Genomic DNA, 21,803 nt, shown 5'->3' on the forward strand with positions numbered 1-21,803 from the left:
AAATTTAATACATCTGGAAGATGTATATCATAAGCAATCAATATCAGCATCAGCAATATGACTATATAGTAATGAAAAACAAAAACTGCCAGCAATCATTAGGTCACCAAAAACTCTCCCCATCCCCTCCTCCCTCCACGCTATTGTGACCAATGAGCATGCATCAGAACTATTTGAAATACGAGAATATAACAAACTCCTGCATTACACAGCAATTCAGAACTACTCGTCAAACACGCAATGCAGAGGGGTGGAAAAATGAGTCAAGCCAGAAAATCAAATAACCAAACTGGTCCAAACCAGACATATTCTTTGTTCAGGCTGGTCTGGAACCAGAACTAAACATAAACATCAATTTATAATTATAACTTTCAAACAAAAATATCTATGTTCATTCAGTTCACGAATTAAAGATCGTTCTTTTCAAATATATTCCAGTGTTCAACATGTACTAAAGTAAAGCTACGATACTCTGAGTCACCAATCCAATGTATAAATCTGTAACTGATTTAAATTATGCTTGATGCTACTACACGAACTTTCTGAGTTGACAAGGAAGTCAGGTTAGCATTTTACACACTTGTGAAGGATATTGTTGAGGGTTTTAGGTGATACGAGTCTCAAAAGGAATAAGCTTCCTATCAGGCCATGATTCTATCCTCTCAAAACAATCAACAGGGACAACACCATCAAAACCTTCTGTTAAGATCACCTTATTTTCTGAAATATAGAGCTTCAACCCCCCTGCAAAAACCAAGATTCTTGTTAACCAAAATTGACAAGTTCGGCTACATGGGTAAAATGGTTCATCGGTAAAATTATCTTGTTTGATATATAACTGAAGAAGAAATAGTTTATCCACGAGACAACGGCTTAATCTAAAATGAAAAATTAAGATGCTCATGAGTCACAAAGTATAATATTTGGCAAAATATCAAAGACTACCTTCAAGAGCTTTTCTGACATCGAGAAATATCAATATGTTTACATCCCTCCGCATACCTGCAATAATGAAGTTCCGGATTTTATCAGCATAAGTTGTCAAATCGTCCAAAACATCTAGCAACACCGTATGCGCCTTGTGATCATACGAGGATTGAATATGTTTTATTAGTGATTAAATTTGAATGTGTTTTATTAGTGATTAAATGTACAAGAAGGGAGAAAATCAGGAAAGTACCACTGATAACTTCACCATCAGTCGGTAACCCACAAGAGAAATGGACATGTAACCTTTGCATGCGTTTGAGACCACTCTCCAAGATCGATTTTAAATTCTTCTTGTAGGTCCCATGGACACAAACTGGCCATGAAATACAAAAACAAGATCAATACTAGAAACATATGTTAGGTATATTGTAAAATGTGTGCTTTAGAAAGTCATTACCAGGAAATTCTTCAGCTGAAAGGATAGGTTTAAGCAAACTTTCAGTCTCAATCAGCTGCCAGCCAAACAGAATGCTCTTATGAATAATATAGAGAAGAAGAGAGCTCACGATAGTATTAGTTGAGTTTAATAATATAGACACATTTGTAGCTTTGAGGTATAAAAAAGATAACGGTTGTATAATTCAGAAAATCATCTTAGGATTAAATGGATAAACAGCAATAAGATTACTTGTACAATGTTAACAGGCTAAACCTAATTTTGATTATTTGTCTTAAGCCAATAATAAATATTTTCAACAGGAACATTACAAGGATTACCATTACTGTATGACCTTGGTTTGCACGAATCAAAAGCTCCCCATTCTCTTCAAGCAAGCCAAACCGCTGCTTATTATCCCTTCTGACTGCCTAAAATATTAAGACCAAAATTATGGGAAAACAATTAAACAACAATATATGAAGAGTCGGAACATTTTGTGAGTCACCAACTACTATCAAGGTCCCCAACTAATAAACCCTAGCTTACTCATAAAATAACAATTAACTACAGAGAGACAAGTTTATTGTGATATGATTTAACTAGCTAACTCATAGGCCTTATAAATATGGTGATATTACACACTGAGAAAGATTAGCATTGAGGGGGAACAAACCTCCTTAATATCGTCAAAGGTATGAGAACTTATTGGGACATTGGCAAATGTTTTCAGATTAAGCCTCAATAGATCTTCAACCTTGACATATCCATCACTCCTCATATTTAAGTTCAGTTGAGAAGCCATATGCCTCAAAATACGAGTCCTGGAAATTTAACCATCAATGACTTGTTGTTTTTTTATCGTATGATCCTGGATACACCTAAAATCGGAAGGGACAATTGCATATAAACGTATAAAACTTGTCCCTTTTTCGTATTGTATGTATCCAACTCTGAAAACCTCTATCATTTTACCAAATAAACTAAATTTTTGTTAGTGAACGTATGTCACCTCTTATAATGTGTAAAATGTTGATATGGCAGACAGCATGGCAACTTATAATGACTGCCCACAGTAGCTAAAAAATATGTCACCAAATGAATAGGTAACTGATACAAACAATAGCAATAAATTGAAGGTTTGGTACATACAATAGAGGCTTTGAGAGTTGGATACATACAACAGCACAGTTTAATGCATTACCAAATTTCCATACACTAGTCCCAGACCAAAACTAGAATCCCTTAACTTTTCCTATATAAATGTTTATTTTTAAAATAAAAAAAAACATTGCTGCATCTGTTATTACCAAAGTGAAGTATCTTGCTGGATGCGGAAGTCTAAGAGATACAAAAATGAAAATGAAACAAAACATAACATACTTACAAGAGCCTTCCAAGAGCATCTATCCTATCTTGTCCGCCGCCGCCGCCGCCACCTCGCCCTCTTGACCTTCCATGACTTTCTTGTTTTGTTGAACTTCTTCCTCCACCACTGAGCCTACAAAATCACATCGTAAAAAATTTGAGTTAACCTACCAGAAGACTTTCAACAAGAGCTACCCAAAAGTAGGTTGTGTAACCAATTCCACCATTCTATATGTCCATGTATGTGTACAGTGTACATTTGGCTTAGCTTATTATTTAGCATACTGGCTTGTCTGAAATTCATAAGGCCGATAACCTCATTTACTGGCGTACGAGTATATGAACTTGAACTTAATTCTAATACAACCTAATAAGTTGGAAAAATTGAGCTATATCGTATAATATTTTTCATCTTTGCAAATTCAAGTTGAATGATTCAACCGGGTTATATCAAGCTTCAACTAAATTAGATTTGGTTCCATAATGTGAATATTTGTCAGGGATTCGCTAAATAGCCCAATAACCTTCACAATGAAAATAGAAAACAATAATAATAATTAGAAATAAGAAAATCTTTTATCTACAAATAGATTAAAAGCAAAAGTTATCAAATTTATACCAAGTGAACAATGGATTATATAATTTATACTCCTTGTGTTACATTATTTTGAGCATGTAATTCATTGAAGCATTTCACCAAACACTTGGCATTCAGTATCTGAAATAATAATGATAATAATTTGTAGTAACTAAAAAGGGGGGGGTTGAACTTTTTTATACCTTCCAGAAGAAGAAGAGGATGATGAAAAAGATGAGCTTTTGTGACTATTTTTTCTATCACTGTTATTAGTTAAATCCATGACCGCAATTGAAGTATGGAATATTTTGAGTGAATAATATGAAGTGTAATATGATAAAACTGGAGCTGGAGAAGAAGATGGACGGAAGTAGCGCAGGGCGGTAAATGTAGCACCCGCGAGGGTTGCGAGCATCGGTGGTCGGCAGTTGTGTTTTTACTGGCCGGATTCCTCTTCTTAAAACAACTTCAAACCTTATTTTGCTTTGTTTGTCGTCATCGTTTACTTATAAATCTTTGGACTTATACTTTGTAGTCCCTCAAGTAATAGAGGACCTTGTAACCTTTTTTAAATGATTTGTTTATTTAGTTTTGTTACATTGAAGTCAGGACTTGAAAATTACAACTATATTCTAAAGAGGTGATATTTCATATTTGTGCCACCACTTCTGTAAGATGTATCATCCCCATTCATTACTACTTGGTATCAAATTACGAATTGCGAAACACTCATTAAAAGTAACCATATACAGCAAACTCGGATGATACCCTCATTGGTAAATATAACTACCAGCTTGTTTATCGGTTATTTGGAGCAATAATAAACATTCAACAATCTTAAGATAAATATAAAAATTCAAAATTTAAAAAAAAAACCAAAATTAGTTTTTGAAGTCTTTAAACACGATATAGAGTCAAATTACTAATCAATTGAATTGGATCAACTATTGAGACCATATAGCTCGTTATTATGTAGGTTACATTAAAAACCTATTTAAGAAAAAAAAAATTAAAAATCTAATAACAAACATAACAAACCCAGTTAAAATGAGTTTTGTAAGAAATAGAGACTGAACAAAAATTTTATGAGTTGTTAAATCATAATGGGCTTGAACAGAATGATAAATTTTGATCCAAAAACAGAACTTGTAAACAATAAACTGCTACAAGTCAATCGAGCACTTGGTCAACATAGAAAAAATGGCATACATGTCATATAGATTTAAAAAAAAACTCATGCTACATAATGAAAAGGATTCTCATTTGAAATATAAAAAAGCTCTTCTTCCAGCTTGTGCAAGGAGACATATACTCTAGGCCACGAGGGTGCTGGCAGTGGTCGACTCGCTGCAAGAACATGTAAGGTTGTGTGAGTACAAAATTACAGTCATATAATCAATGATCCTGCAACTTTTCAAGCAAAAAATGAGACAGGCCAATTCAACACAAGAAGACATAGGCCATACACCAAAGTCTAATCAGAAAATGATGCCGAAGAAAGTCAATAAGAGAAATAAACTCAGGTTGTATATTGATTGCATCAAAAACATGACGTACATGATACTTGATACACAAAGAGCACCGCTGTGAGCAGCTATTCATTTGTACACAAGGATTGCCCCTATGTTTGAAGCTAGATAGCCCACACAATATCTCCTCTACACAGTTGCACTATAAGTATATTTGGCTTTATTCTTATCCTAATATACATAGCAATCACAGTTCTATGGACTATGGCAAAGTAGTAGATTAATTTAAGATAAAGATTAGAATAGAAATAACGACCTCATGCAACAAACATGATGAATTCAATTCAAAGTAACATGTTACAATAACATACACACAAAAATGAGTGCCAAACGGGGGAATAGATAAAAAAGATCAAGAACTTACTATTTCCAGACAGGTGGCAGCTTCTTGGTCTTCTTGTAGTAGCGAGCAAGACGATGAATCCTGCTCTCAACAAGAATCAACCTGAACTTGGAGTCCTTGTCCTTCCTGTTCCTCTCCAAGTGCTTACGGATTGCGACTGCTTTCTTAATGAGGTGATACAAATCCTCAGGAATTTCAGGAGCAAGCCCTGAAAATCGATAACAAAGACAAGATAATGAGCCCGCTGACTTGTTAGTTTTAGCATGGATAACATTAGAGAGAAGAATAAAACTGCATACCATGTCCCTTCAAAATACGAAGAATCTTGCTTCCAGTGACACTGTTCACCTGAGCAATTCCATGAGAATCACGAAGAATAACACCTATTTGAGATGGTGTAAGACCCTTCTTGGCAAACTTGCATATGTTATCTTCAACCTGAAAGATGAAGCACATAAATTAAGATGAAAGTAACAATTGACTACTAAACTAACAATCTATATTACATTGTCTGTCTACTGTAAGCTGAAATGTGCCAATTGGTAAGTGAGTAAAGCTAAGATTAATAAACTAAGGGTCACTGAGAACATGTGATCCAGCCAGTGCTCAAAATTGAGTGTTTAATGAATTCCATCAAAAAATATTATGTCAGACAAAGTTAGACACAAACACAAATCACAAAGTAGCTGAGTAATCTACTGTATGCAAAAAAAAAAAAAAGGATTTACAGCATTTTTGATGATCTCCCGAGACCTTAAAACTAAACTAAAGCAAAACGATATGATGAAATCGTTAGGGACTTGACTAAAGTCATACTATCTGTCAGTATCTCTGAAACCAAAGTCATATTATCTTGAGTTGACTAAAGTCCTAATAGTTTGACCTTTAAACCACCAACAGGTCGTATTCCAACTTCCACAGAGCCGTCGAAAGCATGGCCGAGACCACAAATGATTATCTGACCCCGGCAAAGATGGAGCAACAGATGTTTTGAAAATTCAAGAGATGCTCACGGCAAGACTACCCCTTTTATCACAACACTAAATGTCAAGTGGAAGTAAAGTCTGCTGTATGCTACAGAGGAAGCCTAACAGACTAATAGAGTTGACCCTTCATCTTACATGACCCTATCAATTCAATCAGAATCTACCAGTCTATTTTCATTCTTCACTTCTTTCACAAAAAGAAACAAAACAAAAGAACACTTCAACTTGAATGGCCCTTGTCCGAAATAAAATTGAAATCACCAGAAAATCAAATAACATTCTGCTTGACAAAAACAGAGAAATGGACGACAACAAAACCGTCTCCTCAAGCCTTTATCTAGTTTGTAGTGAACAGATAAACATCCTTAAAGTCCACCAACTTTAACAGCTCAAAATTTGTACAATTTATAGACCATCCTTTATGTATAAATAAATATAACCACTCTCAGTCTCTCACTATAATTTGATGTTAACAATAACTATCAAGTTTCTGCATTTTAACACAAGTTTTTTCTTACTTTTAGCATACACTGTCAATTACCCTAAACTCTAAATAAACCAGCAGAAAACATGAAAAAGAAAACGATGAAAAATAAAAATAGTAATAAAAATGATGAGTTTCGTACATCTTGAGAAGAAATCTTAAGCCAGGTAGGTGGTGTCCTCTTGTATGGCTTTGCTGAAGCTGAAATACCCTTACTGCATACACATTTATATGGACATAGTCAGATACATAATACACACACAATATATGCACAAATTATTTGTAACTACACATAAATGAATGTGATTAGTACCCGCTGCTGTGCATACGACCCATGGTGACAGAAAGAGGAGAAGACTTGGCCGCTGTGAAAACCCTAAACTCAAATGTTGTTGATAGCTGGGCTATATTGCGTTTTATATATGTTTTCTGTATTTTGGGCTTTTGTAATATTTGGCACCGGCCCAAATATTAGGGTCGAATTGGGCCTTAAAGGACATTTACATATTCTATACTCCATGAGTCCATGTCTCTATATTTGTCAAACACTCGAACTCGAACTTATATGAACTTTTTTTTTACTTAAAGGGTAGATCATTTGTTCCTAATAGGGGATTCAGTTTAAACTGTCTTAACTGGGTCCGCGTTAGAAAGTTCTCTCATCCTAAATACTTAGTAGGAGGAGATCCCCCCAACTAAACCACCCGAAGGCACGACATTTAATTGGGATTAAACCATGCCCCCTCTGTAGAACTCAAACATGTTTCACTAGAGACCTCCAGCATGTAAAGCTAGTGTTCAACCATTGAGCCATAATGGTAAGTATAAACCTATCCGACTTAACTAAACGGGTTACAGGTATCCGCGCAATGCAGCTGTGCGATGACGGGTGGCGGTCGCGGTGTGCTTATTAATATTAACCGATTGGTATAAAATGAGAATAATGTACGTAGATATTATAAAGGTTGAAGAATGTATATATAATATGTAATTATTTATTTTAGTTAGGTACATATGTAATTTAAGTGCTAAAATGGGGGATACGTGAAACTCTCCCTTATATATTTAGGTCGCGTTTGGTTCATAGAATTTGATAAAATTTGATAGAAATAGAATTGAATAGAATTATTGGTGTGTCTGGTAGTTCGAAGAATCGAATAGCATTCTTGGTGTGTTTGATAGTTCAAAGGTAAAGAAATATCATTGCGTTGGACAGGCGTTAGAGGCTCAACCCTCATCGGGTAGTAAACACTCTAACCTTGGGATCAGGGGAATTAGAATTAGAATTGAACTTTATTATTTGGAATTAAATTCCATTCCATAGCCTATTGGGTTTAATTGACCATTGTTTTTGCCACAATTTATTTGTATATATAAATAAATTTTATCAAACAAAGTTAAATAAGACATGTTATATTTGCACCTCTTATTTATTTACAATACCAATGTTCATGCCCATCCAATAGACGGGTAGTCTCAAAATATATTAATCAAAGCTGTAAAATTGAAATTCAAGTATATTAAATAGATACATAATAAAATTAAAATACCTAAAAATTAAACATAAACCCATTCAAATAAGGTAAAAAGTTGAAGAGTAATTCTACACACAACAAACATCCATAGAAAACAATTGTTTGATAAAAAAAAAAAAAAAGATGCACAATTTAGACGATTTATTTATAATGTACCTATTGTGGAAACAGATTGCTTTTATATTAAACTATATATCAATCAATAAACATAAACATATATTAATAATTAAAAATTAAAGAAGTTGTATTACGTACGAAGATCAAGTACTAATTCTTGATGCGTAAGTTTCAGCTTCATCTAAAACAGCTGTAATTCATCTCCAAATACATTAATAAAATCAGAATTTTAATCAGCTTAATCCCATTTAAAGAAAGAGGAAAGCCGAAAGGTTTCAAAAAACAAATTTGCAACTTGGTGTATTTTTGTTGTTTCTGCCAAAAAGGAATAAGAAACAAAAGCTATTGTCTTATAACAAAAGCAATTAAAACAACATCACAAACATTCATATAAAAATTAAACTGCTAAGATGTATATGCATATACTAAGTGTGGCAATAACATACGTTACAATTTACAAAGATTGTCTTGACAGTTCAAGGGACGCGATAACATCCTCTTCGGTAGACATCAACACTTTTTCGGCACACCTTTTGCGTGTGGAACATTGCGTCGTTAACTTTCTCTATATAATTTCGATTCTAAGAAGCAAAAAGGTTTAGTAAGAAAACTATAAAGGGAAGATATCATAATGGAAGCAAATGTTGTAATATAAAACAAAAATTTGTATCTTCTAATCTACATACAAAACCTTAAAATCCTTTTATTCAGAATCCGTATATTAAAAATATTGGAACAATATGCACACAAAAAAATTATCAAGTTAGATTATCGATGGAATGAAAATAATTCAAGAGAAGTAAGGATACATGAATAAGTTATTAGAATATCAAACTTTCGCCTAATGAATTTTTGAGATGAAGTAAGCATTATTCTTGAGTGATAGAAAAAATAAGATTGTTTAGGGTTGGAAGCGTGTTTAGGGATAAATTTTCTAAACTGACATTGAAAGAAATATAAAAAATAAAATCAAGAAATTAGTAGAAAGCGGCCTACGAAATTTTAATTATTGAGAAAATATATAAAAATATTGGATTAATTAGGAGAGAGTATTAGGTTCAAAGAGAGGATTAAGGGTGCCAAGTGTACCCCCAACCCCTTCTTTTAACTATATTATAGATAGATACTGCAGTACGCCACTACCTTCCACGGTAAGAACAAAGCCCCAAAAAGTCAGGCACAAAAGGAAATGAAGCTTTACCAAAAATAAAAAATAATACTCGTAACCAGCAAGATGATGGAAATAAAGTAATAAAAGACATGTCACCTTGAAAAAAGGTGGGTGGTGGTTTAGGCCTTTGATCCTTCTTCTTCAATTTAATCTAATAACTAAGTTTATTATTATATATCACGCAACATAAAATAAGGTGTAATTCTTGTAGTATCTAATGAATTTTGAATAAGTTCAAACTCTATTAATTAAATTCTTGTAGTATTGTTGATGCCATACATGTTATAAGATTTATATTCGTAGAGCATACTCGTAATATTGGTTAGATTCGATTGTGATATTTTATATTTGGTTTGAAAATTAAGTGTTACTGTTAAATATCAGCTTTACATGTTATAGGTCTCGAGTTCGAGATATGGGAAGGACATTTAAAGGAATTTCACAATAAAGTCTTACAGTGAAACAAGTTTGAGTCCTGCAGATGTGACAAAGTTTTATCTCAATTAAATGTCGTGCATTCGAGCGGTTTAGTTGAGAGTCTCTTCTCCTACTAGAAATTGAGGGTGAAGGGGCTCTCTAGCACATACCCGATTAAGACAACGTAACCTAGATCTCCTGTTGCGGACAAATGATCCACACCTTAAAAAAAGTATATATATATATATATATATATATATATATATATATATTACTGTTAAGGTGTAATTATTTTAAAGAGTCTTAGGTAAAACTTAGAAATTAGTGATACCTTATTAAAAAGTTTTGAATTAATATTGATTCGAAATATAGATTGCATACAAATATAATATTAAATAGTTACAAGCATCAAAATATATAGTTATCTGTAATCTCTTGCCATCGTCTAATAAAAGATTTTCTTCTTTAGGATTAAAAATTTAAAATGTAACAGAATATATTTGATATTTGATTTGATACTGATACACATATGTCAAATGTGAACAAGTATAAAAACAAGTATAAAAAGAATAATTGCCAGTAGCAGCGACACCTGAATCATTATACTACTGGTACTATACTAGTTTATACTTCATACATAGTACATGATATACATAGGTTGTGTATCTATACAATATTATAAAAAGAATTGTCTTTTTTATTTTTGATAATGTTGAAAATATGTAATATTTTCACTTGGCCCCCTAAAAATACTTTCACATACAATACCTCCTTAACATTAATAATTAAATTACATTATCAAACCTTTATGTTTTAAAATACGTCCATTAACCCTTTACATCAATTATATACACAACTCAACGTTGCTCCATCACCAACCGTCGCCCAACCATCACACCGTCGCGGCCACGACTACCGCCGCATCGCGCGGGTACCGTGCTAGTCTTCTTTTAAGGTTTCGATCCAATGAAGATGAATCGTATATCGTACATGAGATGTTTGGTCAACCTCATAGCGTCTTCTTGATACAATGGAAGCTGGAAAGACCCAAACGACAACCTTACCCACACAGATGACATACAGGACTTGGATTGACAGTCATAATAAAAACAAGAAATACTTTATACAATAACCGCATTCACCCTCTCTTGGAAAAGTAGCTAGAGACTCATATCAACGACCCAATTCTGTTTCGTGCCAACGTTATGGGTATACCTCTCTATGTATTGATCTCTACCTACAACTTTAACTGAGGGTGAATACAACCATTGTATAGAGCATTTCTTTATTTTTTTGGTTATGACTGCCACTCCATGTCTGACTATCTACATAGGCAAGGTTGTCGCGTGAAGTTAGGTACCTCTATGGATATTGGTGAACGATCTATAGATATGTCTCTGGCCTTCTGTCAACCTTCAAGTAAAACAGTAATATGTAAGGTTCCACATTGATAGAAATGCGCAAAACAACACAAATCCTTTTCTCAAATTGTAAACAAAGATTACCTTGTTGCAGAAATGTACGGTAAGAAAACATGTGCAAAACTTTGCTAAGCGCAAAAAGTAAAAACACACACACAAACAAAAATGAAAGACAAACATTTACAAAGAGGGTTGCCCTTTGGGTTTGGTCCTTGTGGTCGATCTACTGGTCTATTTGTAGTGTTTTGAAGCAACTTTTTTTATATATATAAATAATAAAATAATTCTTTGGTGCCAAGGAAAAAAATAATAATAATAATTCTTTGGTTCTAAAGTTGTTGCTTACTAGCGGTCCAAAGGAAGATTGGGATATTTTGAGGTTGTTTGGTTCAAGAGTTTTAAGAGATTTTGATGTAAAGAAACTTTAAAGATTTTATATAAACCTAACATGAAAGAAAATCTGAATTCTTTTCATTACATTCCTTTAAGATGTTGGACTAAATCATATACCTAGGAAATCTTTTAGAAATTTCAAAGAACTTTTCAAGGATTTTAAGTTTCATGAACTTCTATATGAAAATTGAATATGATAAAGTATTCGTATATACCCTTCAAATTTTCCGAAGACTTTTCTCAAAAAGTAAATTGTCTTGGAAATTTCTTTAAACATTCCAATAACCTTTTACGGAAAATTAATTATTATCTTTTGTTTATTGTCTGTTTTCAAGACGCATTAGAGAATTTGGATGCATTTAGAATTAGAATTTTCACGACTATTAGAACACTATCGCTGGAAATATGAACAAAAAACAAATAATCCACAAGGCTTTGATAGTTTAATCCAACGAGAAAAAAAAACTCGCTAATGACTTGCAGAAAGACAAGGAGACAATATGATTATATGAATCCCCAACCCCATGGCACCTTTCACTTGTACTAACTACATATATACAATATATCTTACTCGTAAGTCGTAATAGTACAGATAATTTACGGGATTCACGTACAATGGTACATATTAGGATACAGGATCCATCAATGACACAACGATCATCACTTGTATTAACTTCTTACAATAGAAACTTACACCAGTACGCCTCAATACTTGTTGTACATGAAAATCTGCAACCGTTTTTTATTTGACTACATGATATCAACTGGTGTTACCTTTTTGACCCTGCTAGTCGATGAATCAGAAGTGGGTTCACCAGCTGGCACCATTGCTCCATCAGCTCCCCAAGGATCAGTCCAAGGCAGAGTCCACCTGTCCCAAGCTCCCTGATCGTTCCATCCCAAGAGACCAAAATCATTGAGCCCTATAAACACAACACAGAGTTAGCTTATAGAAGCCCTCTTGAGTAAATGAATTGCACAAACATGAAATCCATACTCTTACAAAACACGGGTCCATGTGACTTGCAAACACACTCTACTCTTCAAGTTTAGGTAACCATTGAATTCACTTGTAAACTTAGAATTACTGTGGTTATCTTGATAGTCTATTTTATAACTTAAACGTACTCAACAGAAATTAAACGATATAATAGAAACTCTGATGTAAGATATAAGATCGTTTGACCCAAAAGTCGAACCATATGACTTGGCAGCATATTAATATTTTTGGGGATATCAGTTGATATGTTTCTAACTATTCAATAGGATGAAGAACTATATATACAGTTTGTAATGAGCACAAGTTATTTGTCACACACATGAAGTGACAACATTTAGTAAAAGAACATAATGATGAGTATGATGTGTATCATACCAGAAAATAGAGGAAGAACAAGATAAATCACGATAATAACTTATTTAGATAATCTGGTACAATGCCTCAGTAGCCCTAATCTGGTATAATGCTCCAGCAGCCCTAATTTCCTAAGAACAATAATAATCTCCCCTCCTCAAACTGATGGAACAGCAGCCTTATTTAAACATAAACATCACGTAACCTAACTTGGACCAAAGTAATTACCAAATATAATTAAATAGTATTGTAACTCGACACTTAACCACCCTAGACTTTCTTTCTGCTCTAGGTACGTATCAGAATATCATGTAATAACTCCACTAGACTTTAATCATACAGGTTGATTTATGAGATAAGATGGATAATCTCCAGATAAAAAATGATGAAGATTACTCTATGTAATAACTAGACAAGACTTTATACCAAGCCATACCTGCATTCTCAAGTGAACTGAACCCATCATTCCAACCTGGTAGATGCTTATCTGCATTGACTTTCCAATTCTCCTCAAACCCGTTTAGTTCATCTGAGTAATTTACCCAATAAATGGTCTTTGATCAGTCCAGAAAAAAGAAAATTTCAAAATTTTCAAAAAGGAAATATACCTTCATTAAGATTATGGAGAATTTGCAAGGAATCCTCTTTGCCATCCGGGGTGCGATTTTTAGTCAGTGTATGGCCCTTCACAAGCATAAAAAGAAGTTACATGAATATATTTCTGGTTACAGTGAAGTTTTAATGGCACACTAATTTATAGAAAGTACTGTCAATGAAAAACCGTTGAACAAGTGATATGGTAGTTTCTTATAAAAATCACCAATAGAATAACGCCTAACCCCAAAAGAAATATGTGGATTTAGGAATGTAAAAAAGAAATGGCCTGAACAAAGTTTACATCTTTCTTATACTTTTGAAACATCTAGCAACATCTTTGACTGGCATGGATATGCAATCACATGAACTGAAGAAAGAATGGCATACCTTATCATGTATTCCCCTAGAGATTGTATGCAAAGCTTGACCCACAGTCTTGTCTTCTTCTTTGATTTCTAGAAGAACCACCTGCACGCCAATAATTATTTCATTCCATGTATGAATGAAGGCCACACTAAGTCTATTCCAAGTAAAGAAGTGACAAAAACATCAGCTGCATGATCTTACCCCATCGCCACCAGTCCTTCGGCCAATAGACGAACTATAGTACACTCCGTTTACACCACCATATGCCACTCTTCTATAGTTGAAACTTCCAGACTCTATACGCAAGAAAGAAGATCAAAATGTGATTCAATAAAAAAGAGTGTGTCAAAACTTTAGACCTATGTTTGTTGAAGTTATAGCCTAAACTGAAACTTACTAAACCTGAGGGACCATTCTTGTATGTTTCTTTCTTTCTTGCAGGTTTGGGCTCAATTTGAAAGAAGAGAAAAGAAGGAGGTCAAGAATGTAACTTATATTATTTCTGCTCTATATATCTTCATTATACCCAACAAGGGTTTCTTGAGAGACATAGATAGAAAATCACCCGTTTGGGGTTTTGTACGATCTCTCCTTTTTTGTTTATATTCGTTTATTGTAATAGAACTATTATCAAGATAGATAATAGATTTACAACCGAGTATCGGGGGTAAATTATTTTAGGGTTTGTGTTGATTAGACTGATTGAAATCAGTTCTTGGTTGTTTGATTGGATTAAGATTCAATATATATGGTTGTGTTTAGATTCTTTAACATGGTATCAGAGACAGGTTACGGAAAATACTAATTTCACCTAAATCTTTTCAATAATAATTTTAGGGTTTGTTGATCGATTTGGGATTTTTTGATTAGATCTGGTTTTTCTTGAACGGCGTATGATTATTTAATCACCGTTTGAGTTTACAGATCTAGGTGTGTACGGAAACCCTAATTTCTTGTTTTAGGGTTAGGGTTTTCTGGTAGTTCAGATCTTCTGGGTTTATTCTATTGACTAAGTGAATCAATAGATAAACTCTCTCTCCTGGTGTTCTGCTGTTTTGATCCTGCTTTGTTTATTGACTAAGTGAATCAATAAACTAGTAGGGTTCCATCATCTGAGCCTTCTAAATAGCACTGTTTGCATCCTCTTCCTCCCTTCTCTCTCTATGCTTATTTTGTTTCTTTTTTTCAAAAGTTTTTTTATCATCTTTTTCTCACAAAACCAGCAGTGTTAAACTTGACCTACCTCTGTGAGAGGCAAGGAATCCTGTCCCTGGCACTGTTTGGGAGAAAAAAGATTATTTTCCTTTTAAAAATATATATATATATATATTCCTTTTTTTCTCTCCTTTATTCTTTTATATATTCTTGCCTCTCTGTGTGTTCTTGTTGTTGTGTTAGTTTTTTGTGTTGTTCTTCACCTTGTGTATTTTATTATCTGTGCTTGCTTGTTTCTACTTGCTATCATGGATATGGATGATAACCTGCATGACTATGATTATAACACTGATAATGAATCTGTTGAAAGTGAAAATGCAACAAGAATTAGTAAACTTGATATAAGTCACCCTTTACATTTGCATCCTAATGATTCTGCCTCCTTGACTGTTGTCTCTATTAAACTCAAAGGAACTGAAAATTATAATATCTGGTCTTGTGCTATGATGCTTGCTCTTGAGGGTAAAAATAAAATTGGTTTTATTGATGGAACCTGTAAAAGGTCTAATAGAGATGAGGTTTTAGGAAAACAATGGGACAGAGTCAATGCTGTTGTACTGGGTTGGATTTTGAACTCTATCTCTGAAGAGTTGTATGTTGGTCAAATTTTCTCAAAAAGGGCTTCTTATGTCTGGTCTGAATTACAGGAAACTTATGATAAAGTTGATGGTTCTGTTACTTTTAATTTGCATCACAAGATTAACTCTCTTTGTCAAAATGGTTCTACTATTGCTGATTATTATCATAAACTGAATGCTCTGTGGAAACAATTTGATGCTTTGGTCAAACTGCCTAAATGCACTTGTCATGTTGCTGAGGATTTTAAAAAACATAATCAATTGTTAAAACTAATGCAGTTCTTAATGGGTCTTGATGATGTTTATATGCAAGTTAGAAGTAATATTCTGTCTAAAGATCCTTTGCCTGATGTGAGACATGCTTATGCTATTATTTCTGGGGAAGAGTCACATAGGTTGATCTCTAGTGGTAATTTTGGTAACTCTCAAAAGGTTTCATCATCTGTTTTTCACTCTAATGTGAATAACAAAACTGATTTTAAAACTGGGTTTCAAAGGAAAGTCTCAAATGGAAACAATTTAAGGTTTGGGAACAAAAACTCCACTTTCAAAAGGAATCCTGGTGGTCCTTCTGTTGTCTGTGAACAATGTGGTTATAATGGTCACACAATTGATAAATGTTTTCAACTCATTGGGTATCCACCTGATTTTGGAAAAAAGAAGACAAATGGCTTTCAAAACACACAAAATTTCAACAAAAGATTTGTAAACAACAACAATTCTGTTGGTTCTAGTTCTGCTGCTTCTTTTTCTGATAAACAGATCTCTCAGCTCATTTCTTTGATTAAGGAAAATTTTGTTGGTGCTCCTAGTCAAAATGTTAAAGTTAACATGGCAGGTATAACTCTGTTTAATAACAATAAATTCTTTAACCAAAATTTTCACAAATTTGTGTGTTTTAACTCTAAACTTAAGTCTGCTTTAAAGAAATTGGGCTTAATTTGTGACTCTGGAGCCAATCAACATCTTACCTATACTGACAAGTATCTTGTTAATGTTATTGACATCTCTTATTTGAAAATAAGAGTCTCTCACCCTAATGGCACTGAAGCTTACATAACAAAAGTTGGTAACATGGTTTTGTCTAAAGATATAGTTTTGTATGATGTTTTGGTTGTTCCTGAGTATTGTGTCAGCTTAATATCTATTCATAAGATGTCAAAGGATAATAAGTGTATTGTTGCTTTTAATGAACATGAGTGTTATGTGCTACCTCAGGATTTGAGGGATGTGAAAATTCTGGGGATTGGTAGACAGATTGATGGTCTTTACTACTTTGATCAAGGTATTAATAATTGTCCTGTTACTTCTTGTTCTGTAAAACAAGTTTGGCATAACAGACTTGGTCATCCTGCAGACCAAGTCTTGACTGTTTTAAATAAAGAAGGTGTCCATAATTTTTCAAAAAATGAAGAAGTTTGTGAAATCTGTCAAAAAGCTAAACAAGTTAGGGAACCATTTCCTTTAAGTGATCACAAATCTAATGAACTTGGTGAACTTGTGCATCTTGATGTCTGGGGTCCTTATAAAGTCACTAGTTTTGAAGGATACAAGTATTTTTTGACTGTGGTGGATGATTACTCTAGGGTTGTATGGGTTTACATGCTTAAATCTAAAACTGAAGTCTATGATTGTGTAGTTGTGTTTTATAATTTGGTTTTAAATCAATTTAAAAAAAAGGTAAAAACTCTTAGAAGTGATAATGGAACTGAGTTTTGCAACAAAACCTTCACTATGTTTTGTGAAAACAATGGTATTGTTCATCAAACTTCTATTGCATATACACCTCAACAAAATGGGATTGTTGAGAGGAAGCATAGGCATCTTCTTAACATTGCTAGGGCTCTTCTGTTCTAGGGGGGATTACCCCTGTTTTTATGGTCTGAATGTGTTTTGACTGCTTGCTATTTGATTAACAGATTACCCACTTCTGTGTTGCATGGAAAATCACCTTATCATATGATTTTTGGACATGAACCTTCTCTGGCTCACTTAAGAACATTTGGATGTCTTTGCTTTGCTACCATCTTGTCTAATCAAGACAAGTTTAGTAGTAGAGCAGAGAAGTGTGTGTTTGTTGGTTATGCTAGTAATAAGAAAGGCTATAAGTTGTATAGTCTTGATAAAAAACAATTTACTTTCTCAAGGGATGTGAAGTTCTTTGAGAAGGTGTTTCCTTTTAAAATAAGAAATGAATCTGCTTTAAATAATGACCAGGGAATAAATCAAATTAACTTCTTTAATTTGTGTGATGAACCTGACCTACCCTGTGATGATAATGACCCTGCAATTAACCTTAATAGTGATGGCAGCAACTCTACACAGTCTGGTACTCCTACTATTGATCTAGGAGGATTGTCAAATGATAATTTACCAGATTCCAATGAGAGTACCATTGTGCATGAGAGGGCTGCAACACTTGAAGAAAACATTATATCTGAGGGTAACAATCAAGTAGAAGTTCCTGTAAATGACCTTGAAATTCAAAATACTTCTCAAATTGGAAATAGAAGGTCTGAAAGGTCATCTCATATGCCTAACAAATACAAAGATTTTGTAATTGACTCTAAAGTTAAGTTTGGAATTGAGAAATTTGTTAGTTATGCTAATCTTGACCTTGAAAGCCTTGCTTTTGTGTCTAAATTGAATAAATCTGTTGAACATTGTCATTACTGGCAAGCTTGCAAAGATAATAAATGGGTTAAAGCCATGAATCTTGAAATGAATGCTTTGTATGACAATGACACTTGGGAAATTACTGAATTACCTGAAGGAAGAAAACCAGTAGGATGTAAATAGGTTTATAAAGTTAAGTATAAGGCTAATGGTGAGATAGAAAGATATAAGGCTAGGTTAGTTGCTAAGGGATATAGTCAAAAACCTGGGGTTGACTTTGATGAGACCTTCTCCCCTGTTGTTAAGATTGTTACTGTTAGATGCATGATAAATTTAGCTGTGCAAATGAATTGGCCTTTGTTTCAATTAGACATTAATAATGTCTTTTTATATGGTGAGCTTGATGAAACTGTGTATATGACTTTACCTGAAGGATACTTTAATCCTGATGATCATAGAGTGTGCAAATTAAAGAAATCCTTGTATGGTTTAAAACAGGCGCCAAGACAATGGAATGCAAAATTAACTCATGCTTTACATGAAAATCATTTTGTGCAGAGTAAAAGTGATTACTCACTTTTTACAAAAAGTGAGGGTGATATATTTATTGCATTATTGGTCTATGTTGATGATATCATTGTCACTGGAAACAATCTTGATGTTATTAATGACTTTAAAATGTTTCTTAAGTCTAAGTTTATGATTAAGGACTTGGGAATACTCAAATACTTTCTAGGAATTGAAGTTATTAAAACTGAGTATGGCTTGTGTTTGTCTCAAAGAAAGTATTGTATGGATTTGTTGAGTGAGTTTAGTTTGCTTGCTTGTAAACCTTCTGCTACTCCTATTGAGCAGAATCTGATCATTACTAGTGAAGCTAGTGAGAAAGATAATGTTATTGATAATGTCACTGAATATCAAAAACTTATTGGGAAACTTATCTATCTTACTCACACTAGGCCTGACATTGTTTATTCTGTTCATTGCTTGAGTCAATTTATGCATAAACCTTTGAAGTCCCACATCAAAATTGCTCTTAGAGTTTTGAGATACTTAAAAGGGTCACCTGGTTTGGGGGTTCACATTATCAAGAACCCCAAGCTATCTCTTGAAACCTTTGTTGATGCAGACTGGGCCAAATGTGTGGTCACCGGAAAGTCTGTTATTGGATTCTGTTTGTTTCTAAATGGCTCTCTTGTGTCTTGGAAAAGTAAGAAGCAACTCACTCTATCTAAATCTTCTGCAGAAGCAGAGTATAGAGCTCTGGCTTCTGCTACTTCTGAGGTAATTTGGATTCTAAAACTGCTTGATGATTTGAAATGGGGCAAGTGGCTTCCTGTTTCTGTATATTGTGATAGTGAGGCTGCAATTAAAATTGCAGCCAATCCAGTGTTCCATGAAAGGACCAAACATCTTGAAATTGACCTCCATTTTGTGAGAGATAAGATTACTGCAGGTGTCATTGGAACCAAGAAGGTTGAGTCTGCAAATCAGATTGCAGACATTCTCACCAAAGGGCTGAATAAAGCTCAACATGATAAACTTGTTTCAAAACTGTGTCTCTATGATGTGTTTCAGGTTTAGGCTAAGAGGGGATGTTGAAGTTATAGCCTAAACTGAAACTTACTAAACCTGAGGGACCATTCTTGTATGTTTCTTTCTTTCTTGCAGGTTTGGGCTCAATTTGAAAGAAGAGAAAAGAAGGAGGTCAAGAATGTAACTTATATTATTTCTGCTCTATATATCTTCATTATACCCAACAAGGGTTTCTTGAGAGTTTTCTTGAGAGACAGATAGAAAATCACCCGTTTGGGGTTTTGTACGATCTCTCCTTTTTTGTTTATATTCTTTTATTGTAATAGAACTATTATCAAGATAGATAATAGATTTACAACCGAGTATCGGGGGTAAATTATTTTAGGGTTTGTGTTGATTAGACTGATTGAAATCAGTTCTTGGTTGTTTGATTGGATTAAGATTCAATATATATGGTTGTGTTTAGATTCTTTAACAATGTTTAGGTGACTACCATGAACCATAAGAAAAGTATATACGATAAATATAATAAAAAGTATCAAATTGTATTTGACTGTTTGTACCATGAGAATGATGAGCCGGTGTCTTGGTGACTGCTACTTGTTTGTCATCAGGGCCTGAATCATTGTCTAACTCCTCAATCGTTATCTCCTTCCTCGACCCAACATGGGCGTGAAATGGCTGAGTGAAGAATGGGTCATCAAACGGATCTTTTCCCCCGAATAACTTAGACATTTTACTAAAACAAAAAACAATAACATGAGCAGTCCGTCAAATACCATAACTATATACTCCCAATGTTGTGTAATTGTGCGCTCATAAGCCGATGCCATATACAAAATTTGAAAAGATAAACACATGCCATCCGTTTGGTCTGTAGGTCATAGTCAAATTTTTATTTTAATAATCATAACTAGTAGTAATAATTTGTAAACTTAAATCGCGTTATCCGTTTGGTCTGTAGGTCATAGTCAAATTTTTATTTTAATAATCATAACTAGTAGTAATAATTTGTAAACTTAAATCGCGTTAATTTTAGGGATTTTATAATTGAACTTCTTTTACAAAATTTAACATTAATATTATCAAATTTGGTCTGTCGGTCAAAAACAATTGAGCTGCTGCTGCTGCTGTCTAAACATGACCACTTAAAAACTAGTCATCTTATTCACTTTAAAATGATAATAAATCGGACTCTAATCTAAAAAACAAGATACTTACAGTTAGCTGGTAATAATTAGTTAGTAGTTCATTGTTCAACTTTCTATAATTCCCTCATCATGTATGTGGTCTTGAAAAAAAATAGTAATGTCAAGTAGTAAGTTTAACGAAAAGAAAGAACATAAACTCGTAATTTTGTATTTATATATGTAAATTAATAACGTTGAGTCGTTTATTATTAAGTAACAAATAAATATGAGTAATCAATTGCATATATAATACTCCTACAATAAACAGAGTGGGAGAGACCGAGGATAACAAGTAGTGTCGTAGTGATTTGATAAAAATTTAAAAACAGATTAATGTAAAAATTATCAGCTACAAGATATAATTATTTTACCTTGCCCGCAGTCAATAAAGCAGCAGTGTGTGTGTGCGCTTTTTTTTTGTGTGGGAGGAAGATGAAAATAGAAGTATAGAACAGAAAGAAACTACGAGAATCGACTAGAAAAGGGAAAGGTAATGCGGATATCAAACGGTCCCAAAATTTTAAGAAAAGATATACCCGAACCATTTTGTTTTTGATCGTTAACTTTTTTTAGTAAAATATTTTTCAAACGACAACCCTGAAAACTTATGAAATTTTTTTCGTAACGGGTGTTTTGTCAAACAA

General features: G+C 33.6%; 3 protein-coding genes and 1 long non-coding RNA gene across 4 annotated transcripts; all 4 read right to left on the minus strand.

Annotated features, from left to right (window-relative positions):
* Positions 1–369: 369 nt before the first annotated feature.
* On the minus strand, positions 370–3,838 carry LOC122593567 (tRNA 2'-phosphotransferase 1). The gene is made up of 8 exons (XM_043765993.1): positions 3,515–3,838; positions 2,754–2,867; positions 2,043–2,190; positions 1,708–1,797; positions 1,388–1,442; positions 1,181–1,303; positions 946–1,002; positions 370–744 (listed from the first exon to the last, which is right to left on the minus strand). Exons 1-8 carry the CDS (start codon positions 3,724–3,726, stop codon positions 605–607), a joined length of 939 nt encoding a protein of 312 aa, XP_043621928.1. The 5' UTR covers positions 3,727–3,838; the 3' UTR covers positions 370–604.
* A 599-nt stretch (positions 3,839–4,437) lies between these two features.
* Positions 4,438–7,034, minus strand: LOC122592784 (40S ribosomal protein S13). The gene is made up of 5 exons (XM_043765098.1): positions 6,967–7,034; positions 6,796–6,868; positions 5,483–5,621; positions 5,205–5,391; positions 4,438–4,658 (listed from the first exon to the last, which is right to left on the minus strand). Exons 1-5 carry the CDS (start codon positions 6,987–6,989, stop codon positions 4,625–4,627), a joined length of 456 nt encoding a protein of 151 aa, XP_043621033.1. The 5' UTR covers positions 6,990–7,034; the 3' UTR covers positions 4,438–4,624.
* Positions 7,035–10,979: 3,945 nt separating this feature from the next.
* On the minus strand, positions 10,980–11,756 carry LOC122594432. Its single transcript, XR_006322999.1, has 2 exons — positions 11,399–11,756; positions 10,980–11,306 (listed from the first exon to the last, which is right to left on the minus strand). It is a non-coding gene; the product is annotated as an uncharacterized LOC122594432 (long non-coding RNA).
* A 428-nt stretch (positions 11,757–12,184) lies between these two features.
* Positions 12,185–21,654, minus strand: LOC122593335. Its single transcript, XM_043765730.1, has 7 exons — positions 21,531–21,654; positions 20,533–20,708; positions 14,226–14,320; positions 14,046–14,126; positions 13,670–13,745; positions 13,498–13,590; positions 12,185–12,630 (listed from the first exon to the last, which is right to left on the minus strand). The coding sequence occupies exons 2-7, from the start codon at positions 20,702–20,704 to the stop codon at positions 12,458–12,460; spliced, it is 690 nt and encodes a 229-aa protein (XP_043621665.1). The 5' UTR covers positions 20,705–20,708; positions 21,531–21,654; the 3' UTR covers positions 12,185–12,457.
* Between the last annotated feature and the right edge of the window lie 149 nt (positions 21,655–21,803).

The sequence above is a fragment of the Erigeron canadensis genome, chromosome 3 (assembly GCF_010389155.1).
Source record: "Erigeron canadensis isolate Cc75 chromosome 3, C_canadensis_v1, whole genome shotgun sequence".
Lineage (NCBI taxonomy): Eukaryota > Viridiplantae > Streptophyta > Magnoliopsida > Asterales > Asteraceae > Erigeron > Erigeron canadensis.

Excerpts from the sequence above, each read along its gene's own strand:
- LOC122593567 (XM_043765993.1), bottom strand. The coding sequence starts at position 3,726 with ATGCTCGCAACCCTCGCGGGTGCTACATTTACCGCCCTGCGCTACTTC. Across the intron at positions 2,191-2,753 it reads GATGCTCTTGGAAGGCTCTT|GACTCGTATTTTGAGGCATA; the intron begins GTAAGTATGTTA and ends TTAAATTTCCAG. Across the intron at positions 1,798-2,042 it reads CCTTTGACGATATTAAGGAG|GCAGTCAGAAGGGATAATAA; the intron begins GTTTGTTCCCCC and ends TTAATATTTTAG.
- LOC122593335 (XM_043765730.1), bottom strand. The coding sequence starts at position 20,704 with ATGTCTAAGTTATTCGGGGGAAAAGATCCGTTTGATGACCCATTCTTC. Across the intron at positions 13,746-14,045 it reads CTAGGGGAATACATGATAAG|GGCCATACACTGACTAAAAA; the intron begins GTATGCCATTCT and ends ATGCTTGTGAAG. Across the intron at positions 13,591-13,669 it reads TCTCCATAATCTTAATGAAG|ATGAACTAAACGGGTTTGAG; the intron begins GTATATTTCCTT and ends TAAATTACTCAG.
- LOC122592784 (XM_043765098.1), bottom strand. The coding sequence starts at position 6,989 with ATGGGTCGTATGCACAGCAGCGG. Across the intron at positions 6,869-6,966 it reads GGTCGTATGCACAGCAGCGG|TAAGGGTATTTCAGCTTCAG; the intron begins GTACTAATCACA and ends ATGTGTATGCAG. Across the intron at positions 5,622-6,795 it reads TTAAGATTTCTTCTCAAGAT|GTTGAAGATAACATATGCAA; the intron begins GTACGAAACTCA and ends TTCATCTTTCAG.